A 12,999-nucleotide genomic window follows, 5' to 3' on the forward strand; every position below is an offset into this window, starting at 1 on the left:
GGAATTCAGCTATTCAGCAAAAAACAATATATTCAGTTCACACGGTGTCCAATCCATGTCAATATTTGAAAATATACATTAAAAGAAAATATTCCCAGTGGTGGGATAGGATGAGTTTTTGTATTCCTTCAGTCAAACCACGCTATGATAAAATCACGAAGAGCATGCAATTTAACATCAAATAAAAGCGGAAAAACTGCTTATGAAATTATGTTAGTTAAAGTAAGGCGCTCATGTCATTAAGAACAGTCGACTTTTGTTTATCTGACGATATTCTCAATTTTATGGTTAATGATTCAATCGTCTTATTTAAAAAAATAATAATATGGGGTAACAATCAATGATACAAAATCGGTTAATGCACAGCACAAACGTACAAAATCTTTTTTTCATCTTATAGTCACAGTGAAGAATTAAGCATAAAACATTAAAAAAAAAAAAACTCTCACCTAACTGCAGGTTTGCGATGGTACCTTCGACAGATTTCAGCGGATTTCCTACTATAAGATTCGGAGATACTTTGAAAACTTTGGAGATTGAGACACCAATAATTTCCGCGCGGTAACAGGGAAAAAATACGGAAAACTAGTAGTACATATTTAAAAAAGTTCCTGTGCAAAGATATATATTAAGGTAGATCATAAATATTTTTTGAGACAGAATTTTCTTATACTTAGCCAAAATGAAGATTTTACTATGCTCTTTTCACAAATATAATAAAAAGTATGGGTCACCGTGCTATTTTTTAAGCTATGAGTCGTTGAAAATTGCCTAAATTTGGTTAGATTGTTCATGGAAAAACACATTTGTGTGCATAAAAAAAAATCTATTAAATAGAATTTTGAAATAAATTGTGAAAAGATAGGTTTTGTAATATATGTAAAGAAAATGAAAAGAAAAATTGGTGTCACCGAACTTGTTTTCTTGCTACAAGTAAAAAGAAAAAAAATCCCTATCAGTCCAGTATAAATGTTTTACTAAAAGAGTTATCTTCCCTTAAAAGGCTCATTTTTAAAAATATATTATATTATACAGTAAATTACCAAGTTTTCTTAATATTATTTAACAGTCTTTCCTTTAAATTGAAATCTGTCTCCAAATTTGCAGATTTAGGCAAATAACTTGACCGATTTTTTACTGTGATTGTACAATCCAAGATGGCGGTATACCATGTATCTACCTTAAACGTATATACCATATATTTAAATAATCAAGGTTTCAAACGAAAGTTGAAGGACTGACGATCTTTGAAGAACACATATTAATTAATAATGTTGAATAATACAAGAATGAATGAATGAATTCTGTAATTGAGGACATATATTGCCTGTTTCTCAGTGAGAGGCATTTTTGGTAACCAGTATGGTCTGGTGTATAGGTAACTACTGTATATTAATAGAGTTTTGGAAGTGAAAAATGTAATGTCGATAGAAATAAGGGACAAGAATAGATGATGTGCGTCTTATTAAAATTATAGTGAATCATTATATATAATATGGCACACATAGACAAGTTTATTTAAAAAATAAACACAACTTAAAAAATACGAAATAAGATATATATCAAGCAAAGGGAAAATTGTTCTGCCTATTGGCGTATATACGAAATTTAGTCCTGGTATCTATGATGAGTTTATTTACAATAGAGAAAAATATATATATAGCTGTTGTTCATCTCAAAGTCACAATGAAGTCTTTATCGAGGAGCAAAACACTTATATTTTGCTTAACTCATTAAACGTTCAATTGTTTTATGTTTAATATTATCAACTTCATTAGTAATAAGGTCTTTCTAGCTTGAGTGGAAAGACATTTTTTCCTGATTTATATTATACATTTATTAAGTATATGGAGAGACACAATAGTTGGTAAACAATGTTTGCTAAATTGTCAATGTGTTTAGCTAGTTTAAAGTACAGCAATGTAATATTTCAGATTATTTTTCCAATGGCCTAACCATTCGCCCGAAAGAACCAATAGAAGGAAATGATATATCCATCAGTTGCAAAGTAAAAAAGGTGAATATTTCGGCAGATTGGTATAGGAATGGTAAACGCGTTAAAGAGACAAATAGAATAAAAATCAACGAACAAGACCAGGAACACACTTTAACAATATATAAGGCTAGACCGATTGACAGCGATAGATATTGCATAGAAATTAAAGGTGTGAAAAAAGAAATACAATTGGAAGTTGAAGGTAAGACAAATCTTTTATTTTACATATATTAAAATGGTTTACGAATATAAACACACGAGAAAAAAATGATTTACCGAAATAAAAGAAAATATCATTGCACATCGAAAACATTCCGAAGATTCTTTACTGCCTTCAATTTTCCACAGATAATCATTTCTATTTCTAAATTATTATAGTGATTTCCAATAAAATGACGTATGTATGTACCATATGTAACTAAGCTAACAATCATACTAGAGTATGAGTTTATACTTTTCTTTGTAAGAAATATGCAAATAGTAAATTAATGACATGTCATACATTTATTCTTTTTTTGTATGGTCCCTTATAATATCAGTTTTTCGAAATTACAAAGATTGTTTGTCAAAAAATAAGAAAAAAGTGTATTTAAATGTCCTTTCTTTTCAATATTTTGAGCATTTAAGCATTTAATTGCTTTAATGGTTGAGGGCAGTCTATGTTTTATCTTCACCTTTATTTCGATCTTTCAGAAATTAAAAAAAATGGAGAATGTGTCAATGGGACACATATGATGCCCATGTTTGTATATAACATTAAGAGGCAAAACTCGAGGGTCTTTAAATTAATGCCACTAAAACCTAGTCTGTGTTTTATGGTAATAAGCATTATATATAAAATTCATAACATTTTGTTGAGGCAAAATAAAATAACAAAGTTCGAAAAAAGACACTTTTGGGACGTATGGACATACATGTACAAAGCTAACACTAAATTCATCATCTGCCGCTGCGGGACCATACAAATGTTAAGGGTAACGCACAATCCTTTGTCTTTCTTGAGAGTGATTCTGTCAATGAAAAAGAGTAATATTCAATAATAAAGTCAATATGAGATGTTCGTCAATAAATTATTCATTGTGAGTAAATTAAAGCAATATTTGCTGAGGAAACTATCACTTTAAAGAAGCTTCTGTCCAAGTTCCGTAACATTTCGTGAAGTTTTGACATAGTTATTCAAATTTTAAAATCTTTTATCACAGTCTGTGCCTACATGTCAACAGTGAGTACAAAAATATGGATAAGTGTATATTAATTTATCATGGTTTCTATTTTTGATCTAAAACTATATTGAGAAGCTCAATACAAGTTTCGTGAAATTCAATGACAATTTGAAACAGATTATTAATTTAACCGTGGATCATAGATCTAAATGTTAACACACACAAAAATGAAATTCGTTTTTCTGTATAACATGTGAGAAATGAGGAAAGTTTAAAATTCTTAATATCTTTAACTTTATCGTGAAGAAACTTGAGTTTTAGTTTCATAAAATTCCTTAAATGTTTGAAAAAGCTAGGCAAAAACAAATAATACTTACATGCTGAAAATAACCATCAATACATATACACATAATTCTATTTCCAATTTTATTTTTAATTAAATAGTGCATGTAGTGCTTATTTATAAATGACAAAAATATATGTATGATAGGCACTAAACTCTTGTATAGGACGGAATGACTATATGAATTATTTTTATTCAGGCCTTATTCATTTCTAATAAACTTTTTTTCCACATAATAAACATATTAATTATTGATACTGATGACTGAATGTAGGATTTATACCTCTCATCTTTCCGATCTTTGTAGCAGGCACTTTTTTAATTAGGAAAATACATTTTATTTTGTTTTAATAAGTTCAAAAAAACATTTTGTATAATTCATTAAAATACATTCTTTCAAGTCTTACTAGTGTATAATTCAAAATATTCATAATTTCTATATGTGTTTTGGTCTTAAACAGGCTTAAAAAAATGCAAAATAAACACACATATCAAAATTGTTTTACCACAAAACACATTCACTGTTGGTTTTTTAAGACATATAATCGTTTTATTCCTAATGTTTTCCTGTATATAATTACCTTAATCGTCCAGGAACAGACTAAGGATACCTGTTTACAAAATGAACCATATATCTAGGGGAAATAGAAGGCAATAAAAATGTAGTCCATTTTTTACCTTGGATTTACAATTAGTGTAAAACATATATCCATATAATGTTAGAAGCATCTAACAGTTCTATACTTTAATTTCAAAATAGTAAGTAAATAATAAGATACCCACACAAAAGATGTGCATTTACTATAATAAATATGATAGGCTAATACATTTGTATCGTGTTTTTTTTATGTTTGTATAAATATATAAAATCCATATTCTTATACGATAAACCATAAAACATGTACTTTGACCCACGCTTATACTATATTTATTGTCTAAATTTTCATTATAACCGACTTTAATTTTGTCTTATCATTGATGTCAACGCCTTTCAAACGAAGAACAAATTTGAGATTATTTTTCAAGTTTTGTTTCCAGTTTTTATAAATATCTTGCGGTGCTTTACGCGTTTTGTCAAATTTTATTGAATTCCTAATTTTCCATAGTGTCCATTTAAAATATATGATAATTATGTTTAAAAAGATATCATATTAATTCTCTTGTGTTTTTACCTAATATAATGTCCTTTTAAACAACAGGATTATTTATTCCTATGTTTGATTCGATAAGTATTTCTTGGAGATTTTTTAAAATTAACTGGGATGTATTACAACTGAAAAATAAGTGTTGCTTTCTTCAGTATATAAAATATTGTGCATGGATCTCCATTGAAATTCTTTTACTTTATTTTCAATTTTCAAATGTTCGAATCCCGACCATATATATTCCCAAGGTATGTTTGCTCCAAATATTTCCTCCCACTTAATTTGACATTTTGGAAATACATCTTTATTTAAAACCGTACGGATATATTTGAGTTTTAACTTTAATGGTTTGATTGTTTGGTTGTTTAAGTTAATGATCTCAAGGTCATTTGATATCTTTAATTAATTTTCATGATGCAAATTCTGGTTTTCGCAAGATTTCAAAATTTGCGCGAAATGTTTAGGAATTGCCTGTTTAGTTTTTGAAAATTCGGAAATACAATTTCTCCTATCAATCAGCCTCCTATAAATAAAATCTGTAGTTTCTGAATTTCAAATGTCCTTGTTGTGGTATCGCTTTTTAAAAAAGAAGAGTAGAACATGTAGAACAATAGTTTATTTTTGAAACGAATAGAATAGGTTCCAAATATCCTCGTATTTAAAATATCACTTTTATTTGAAGGTACCAACATTTTGAATGAATCCTGACATCGTATTTATACTATTCTGATACATTTGTGGTAGTTGGTTCATATCTTAACCATTTAAACTTGAACATTTACATACAAAAAATGCATCATTATATTTTTCATCAAATTTCCGCAGCCCATACTTACCGATCGCATTCCAGCTTTCAAATGGATCCTGAATTAAACGATATACAAGTTTTGTTTGTTTACTTTTTATAAACGTATCCATACTTACCATTCCCATCCCCCTTTTGTTTCAGTCACACAGCAGACATTTCTATCTACCTAATTCACTTTTCCGTCCCATATAAAGTTTCAAGTTATATCATTTAGCTCTTCAGTATACTTACCTGGAATTCCTCGTATTTTGATCTCGTAAGAACAGAGAGAAAGTATCATATTATTTACTATAAGTGTTTTACCTTTAAATGTAAAAATCCATACGTGTATACAATTTTTAACTTTATCTTTAATTTCTCTCAAATGTCATCGTCATTTATTTCATAACCACGACACACCTCTAATGTTTTAACATTGCCTGTGATCCATTTGATTTTATCAAATTTAAGTCGTTTTCTTTTAGAAGCCCCTATTAGTAAGCCTTTTGTTTTGTCATACATGTAGTTTATTCTAGAACCCAAAGCTTTTTCGTATAAAGACAAACTTTTGAAAGTATTTTCTACAGATTTTTAATTTTTATTAAATACTTGGGTGTCATCTGCAAACATACATAATTTGGTTTCTATAAAGTTCCCTCCATCTCCTGATAATTTTAATCCTTCTATTTTAATGTTACCCCTAATCGCAAATGCCATGGTTTCAGCCTGTATGATATACAAGACAGGCGCTATTGGACACCCTTGCCTAAGGGAACGAGTAATTGAAAAGTATCTTGATACAAACCCATTGGTTTTAATACACGTAGTAGCATTGTATAATAGCATTTTTATCCATGCTCTAAATCTCCCGCTAAATTCAAATTTCTCCAATACAAAATCTATCCATTCCCATTCAACCCTATCAAACGATTTTTGTTGATCCAAAAATAATATAATTCCTTCTTCATCTTCGTTGTCAATATATTCTATAATGGCCTGAATCATTCAGTTAGCCTCGCTAATATTTCTACCTTTAACAAATCCCTTCTAATCGGTGTGAATAATTTTAGACAATATTATCTTAGTTTTTCAGAAAGAATCTTTGCAATAATTTTATAATCACAATTTATAATACACGCAGATCACAATTTATAAAGTAAAGTAAGTGGTCTCCAATTATTTATATTTTCCCATTCTCCTCCTTTATGTAGCAAGGTTAAGAACCCCTCATGTTGAGAGTAACTCAATATAGTATCATTAAACATTTCTTGTAGTATATTATATCCCAGTATAAAACATAAAATTCTGATATTATACCATCTTTGCCTGGTGATTTGTTCTGTTTGAGTAATTTTAGTACCTTTTCTACTTCACAGATATTTATATCTCTATCTACTATTTCTTTATCTTCCTTACCTACCTTATCTATCATAAACTAACAAAGTTTTTCGCCTGCTGTTTTGTCCCAGCCTCAGTGGTAAAAAGTTTAGTATAAAATTTTACTTGTTCATTTAAGATAGAATCAATGTTACATTTATACTCACCGTTTTCTGTTTTTACACGTTGCCATAATTTGTTCTGCCCGTTTTTCTTTTCTAAATTAAAAAAGTATTTGGTTGACTTCTCTGTCTTCGGCCCATTTAGTTCGTGATCTAATTTTTGCGGAGACTGTTTGATTAGTATACTATTCCTTAATTTTATTTTCTATTTCTACAATTTTGTCACATGATTTATTTTACAAAATTTTAAAAATGCATGATTTTTTTTTCTTTCAATTTTTTTCTTTTTTAATTAACATAATAAAGTTTGATTTTGACATATTTTGAGTTAAGCTTTAGGTTCAGTATTGGACCGCTTGCTCATTCTATCCGCAGAGGTAGGTGTTGTTGTTCCTTCGCTTCTCTTACGTTTAGGGTCCATTAGTGTGTGTAGCTCCTGTACGCAAGGTTTTGAAGAGTGGAAGAAATCAGTAAGTTTTCTATTTATATTTTGTGCACATTCAGTGTTTATGCATTGTTATGTGCATCCCGCTGTTGTCAGCTTTGTCAAACATAGATCTAATGATTGTGCCATTTCTATTAAACAGTTTATCCAAATCAATATAATCTACCTTGTCTTCGCGAGCGCATAACTTTCGTATAAACTTGTTTACATTTGTAGCCGATTGGTTTGGTCTGTTTATTTGCGCACTTTTGCCTTTGCGTGATAAGATGCTGCAAAGACCAACATGAGACGCTGGATAGGCGGATTTTACTTGCGCCTCTGCTTTTGTCATAAGTAAATTTATTTGTTCACTGTCATCCTTATGTTTACCGATGTCATTGGTCCCGAGACAAATAGCTACTCGATCTACTTTGTGACTGTCTGTTTTCTGAAAAGCAAGATATAGACTTTGTGTAAAACATTCAAAATTTGCACCTGATTTTGAAGCATTTATTAAATTGTCGTCCGTTTCACCGAGTCTAGTGCAACTGGATGCGCCAATAAGGACATTTACAGTAGCAACAGTGTCATGTTCCCCACTTTCGGAAAACGTATCATTATCACAAACTGAATGTGAATATGAGTGTGCGTCACTTTTAGGTTCTTGTCTTCCTTCTATATTTCCGGACCGTGTTTATCATATTCTTGATTTTCTTGGTCTTGCTTGAAACTCTCACAGTCTTGTCTCGGATACTTTTTTATGTTGCAGTAAGAGTAACAAAATTCAATCGTGCAATCGTGCAAGCATTAGCTAAATGACCAATAGCATCACAGTTATACATGTAGGACCTTCGCTCATTCATAACTTTGACGATCTTTACATTGATATGAGGAATGACCGATCCAATTTACAATGTTAGCATGGTGTACGGTTATTGTCAGCAAATAAGCGCACTTCAAAGCGGCCTAGGCTAGTTCTTAGAGGAAGAACAGGCTCACAGTTCAAGATATCGACATACCGTGCCCCATTTTCTATATCTGTCCCTTTTATGTAACCTCTTTTGGGAACAATTTGACCAAATCTAATCATTTGTGCAACTACATAGCGATCGTCAAGTTCGTATGGAGCGTCTTTTATGGTAACGTGTGTCATTGATTTTTCTACATCAAAAAAGTTAACAGACTTGTTTCTTACTTTTTTTTTTACTATACATCTTTCAGAGACACAAAACATTCTTTTTTTCTGTAATTTGTATAGATCCAACATTGTTTATATGGATTTGTTTACTTATTTCCGTTAACATTTCATCGTGTTTTTCCCTTTGAAACCTTTTGAAACCTTTGGTGTAAAAATGTATGGATAATTGTCTGCTTACCTCTGACATTTTTCAGTGAGTTGAAATCAGGATGGCACAACAGGACACATAAACAAAGTCAAATAATGCATATAATGTGCAAAAGGTCATTATATTTTTTTTTGGTAAATCCTTTTGAAGAACCAATATATGAAAATCTTGAAAAAAATTAGCACCAGAAATATCCAATATAAGGAGTTTGAATTAATTTTCCGCTGCTCGAAAACTCACACGTCCATTTACAAAGGGACATCACTACACATTACTTGTAGCAGGCACTTAGATAAACACATCAACTCATAAAACACCCGTTATTATCCAACCGGGGTCCGTCGTCGTCCGTCGTCATCTTCCTCTGTTGTCGTAAACTATTTCAAACATCTTTTCCTCTGAATACAAATGGGCCAAATACCTTCAAACTTTAACTGAATATTTCTTAGGGTATCTAGTTTATAAATTATATCCAAAGTTTTGATCCATAAACAAATATGGCCGCCATGGTTAAAAATAGAACATAGGGGTTAAATGCAGATTTTGGCTTATATCTCAAAAACTAATGCGTTTAGAGCAAATCTGAAATGAGGGTAAAATGTTCAATTGGTCTGATCTTTTAGCCTTAAATTTTCAGACGAATTGAAGAACCCATTGTTGAAATAATGCCACTAAATTGATAATTTTAAGAAAATTTTACAGTGTTTTGTAATTATCTTGAATATTTTAATAGAAAGAAATATTCTTTTATGAGTATAAAGTTAAGCAAAATGAGATCTACAAAAGGTTTCATATGACCAAAGTTGTCAATCGGCCCCATAGGAGTCATTGCCTTTTAAAGATAATTTTACACAATTTGTTCTTAGTTTTTGCTTACATTTCAAAATCTTCTCCTTTGTTAGTCCTGTGCCTAAAACTTCTAAATTTTAAATCAATTATTCTTTAGGAATATAGTTTATGAATTGTTTTCGATTTTTTTATCCATGAACAAACATGGCCCCCATGGCCAAAAATAGAACATAGGGTCAAATGCAGTTTTTTGGCTTATATTTAAGAATAATAAAGCATTTAGAGCAAATCTGACATGCGGTAAAATTATTCATAAGGTCAAGATCTATCTGCCTTTAAATTTTCAGACGCATCAGACAACCCGTTGTTGGGTGGCTGTCCATAAATTGGTAGTTTTAAGGAAATTTTGCAGGTTTTGGTTATCATCTTGAATATCATAAAGATAAATATAAACTGTAAACAGCAAAATTGTTCTACAAAGTAAGATCTACAAATAAGTCAACTTTACCAAAATTGTCAATTGACCCCATAAGGAGTTGATGCCCTTTAAGGACAATTTTACACAATTTGTTTATGTTTTCTAACTTTAGAAAAATCTTCTTCAATGAATCTAGTATAAATTTTGTATTTCATTTCCCTGTACGTCAAGAAACATAGCAACTATGGCTAACATGGAACATAGGTGTAAAATCTATGCATTTGCTTCTGAAGTATATATAGCAGATACAAAGAACATTTGCCTAGGTAAATTTTAAAATTGTTTGTATGCACATTGAACGACAAACCTATGTGACGTATAAATTTTTCTGACTTCAGACACACAAATCAACGAATGTGTTTGTAGATAAAATTGAGAATGGAAATGGGGAATGTGTCAAAGAGACAACAACCCGACCAAATAAAAAACAACAGCAGAGGGTCACCAACAGGTCTTCAATGTAGCGAGAAATTCCCGCACCCGGAGCCGTCTCTCAGCTGGCCCCTAAACAAATATATACTAGTCCAATGATAATGAACGCCATACTAATTTCCAAATTGTACACAAGAAACTAAAATTAAAATAATACAAGACTAACAAAGGCCAGAGGCTCCTGACTTGGGACAGGCGCAAAAATGCGGCGGGGTTAAACATGTTTGTGAGATCTCAACCCTCCCCCTATACCTCTAACCAATGTAGAAAAGTAAACGCATAACAATACGCACATTAAAATTCAGTTCAAGAGAAGTCCGAGTCTGATGTCAGAAGATGTAACCAAAGAAAATAAACAAAATGACAATAATACATAAATAACAACAGACTACTAGCAGTTAACTGACATGCCAGCTCCAGACTTCAATTAAACTGACTGAAAGATTATGATTTCATCATATGAACATCAGGCACAATCCTTCCCGTTAGGGGTTTAGTATCATACCATCATAACATATATGAGTCTTTATACCGATGATAAAATTTAGTAAATGTTTTGACTAGTTTGTGATATCGAAAACCCTGGTGTAATTATTTTTCAGTAATACATAAATTTCTCTCGTTAAAATCTAATTTTAGGTAATAATTTAGAATAACAATATGCCATAATAATTTGAACAATTTCATACTTAGGACTGCTATATGAAATTGTGTTGCAATCGTCCAAAATTTTATTTAACTTATTAACCGGTAACGAACAGAGTTTTGTTAACAGATAATGTCTGCCGTTGTTTTTTGAAATAGAAATTAGGTCCGAAATATTGGTATGATTGGCCCGAAATTTTCTTTGATTGTGATTTGTTCTACGACCGTGAGAACGTTTTTTACGAACAGTTTTAGAAACTATATCCAAAATGTTAACGGAATTGGTTCTAGATATATTACCAATTCCCATGATATTATCATTTAGACCGAGAGGGTAAACTGTCTGTAATTTTTTAATCCAATTTAATTCAATTATTTTCCGTGATCGTACAAACTTTGAATGTGATTCACCAGGCTGCTTATTTACTACTTTTAAAGGTTGAACTGCTAAATATTTAAAAGGATGGTTGTGCTTCTTAAGGTGTTGGTAAATGATACTTTTGAATTTATTGGGTCTTTTAAAACGATACAGATGTTCTTGCGTGCGTTTAGATAAATATCGTCCAGTTTCTCCTACGTACTGAATACCACACCCCGGTTTGTTTCATGTGAGTAAATAAATCATACTGTTTGTTTTTCAAGTAATATCAGTTTCAAAATTTAAAGAAAATGTGCGACCATTAAACGTGGACCTTACCGTATTGTTGGTGGAAAGACGGGGACATGTAAGTCATTTTTTGGCATGACACTTATCGATAGAAGGGTAACCACGATTTTTATTGTTAAAAATGTTAGCGATGGTATTATTTTTAGATAACCGATTTTGAAGATTGATACGTGTAGATACCCTTTGAACAAGTTTAGTATTTAGTAATTTTCCATTTCTAAGCTTCATAATTGTTTTGTTAGTGAATTAAATAATAAAGGAGCAAAGATTGGCGTCCATAATATGAACAAGCATACAATAATTTAAGTATATAAAATGGATAAATTTGTTCGGCTAACAATGTCAAACGCTATCAGTATTAATTACCCGAAAAAAATAGGGTATATCAGGGTAGGACTGATAGCTGACTAAATAGTAGAATGGGGCTGAATTTTGAAATACTACTATTTGATAAATATTCCTAAAGTAATGAACTAGAGCAGTTCTCACTCGGACACACACTCCATCATCTAGTATATTATAAGAGCATAAACCTGAAGCACGGGGAGGCACTCTACTACCTCCACACGGCACTAAAGACAAACTCTGTAAAAAATAAAATTGAGAATGGAAATGGGGAATGTGTCAAAGAGACAACAACCCGACCAACAAAAAACAACAGCAGAGGGTCACCAACAGGTCTTCAATGTAACGAGAAATTCCCGCACCCGGAGGCGTCCCTCAGCTGGACCATAAACAAATATAATCTAGTCCAATGATAATGAACGCCATACTAATTTCCAAATTGTACACAAGAAATTAAAATTAAAATAATACAAGACTAACAAAGGCCAGAGGCTCCTGACTTGGGACAGGCGCAAAAATGTGGCGGGGTTAAACATGTTTGTGAGATCTCAACCCTCTCCCTATACCTCTAACCAATGTAGAAAAGTAAACGCATAACAATACGCACATTAAAATTCAGTTCAAGAGAAGTCCGAGTCTGATGTCAGAAGATGTAACCAAAGAAAATAAACAAAATGACAATAATACATAAATAACAACAGACTACTAGCAGTTAACTGACATGCCAGCTCCAGACTTCAATTAAACTGACTGAAAGATTATGATTTCATCATATGAACATCAGGCACAATCCTTCCCGTTAGGGGTTTAGTATCATACCATCATAACATATATGAGAAGAACATAACCCGTGTCATGCCAACAACTGTTTTTAGAATAAATGTGTTTAGTTCCGATGCAAAGACCTAATCAGTGACTCAATATTAACGCCAAAATATGC

The 12,999-nt window shown here is 31.3% G+C and overlaps 1 protein-coding gene across 1 annotated transcript in view; it reads left to right on the forward strand.

Annotated features, from left to right (window-relative positions):
- The window catches only part of LOC143058098 (obscurin-like), a 60,851-nt gene that overhangs the window by 18,530 nt on the left and 29,322 nt on the right, over nucleotides 1-12,999 (forward strand). Inside the window, exon 5 of the mRNA XM_076231561.1 lies at nucleotides 1,935-2,198. Within this exon, the coding sequence (XP_076087676.1) occupies nucleotides 1,935-2,198 (264 nt within the window). The remainder of the gene's footprint in view (nucleotides 1-1,934; nucleotides 2,199-12,999) is intronic.

Source organism: Mytilus galloprovincialis, chromosome 14, assembly GCF_965363235.1.
Source record: "Mytilus galloprovincialis chromosome 14, xbMytGall1.hap1.1, whole genome shotgun sequence".
NCBI lineage: Eukaryota > Metazoa > Mollusca > Bivalvia > Mytilida > Mytilidae > Mytilus > Mytilus galloprovincialis.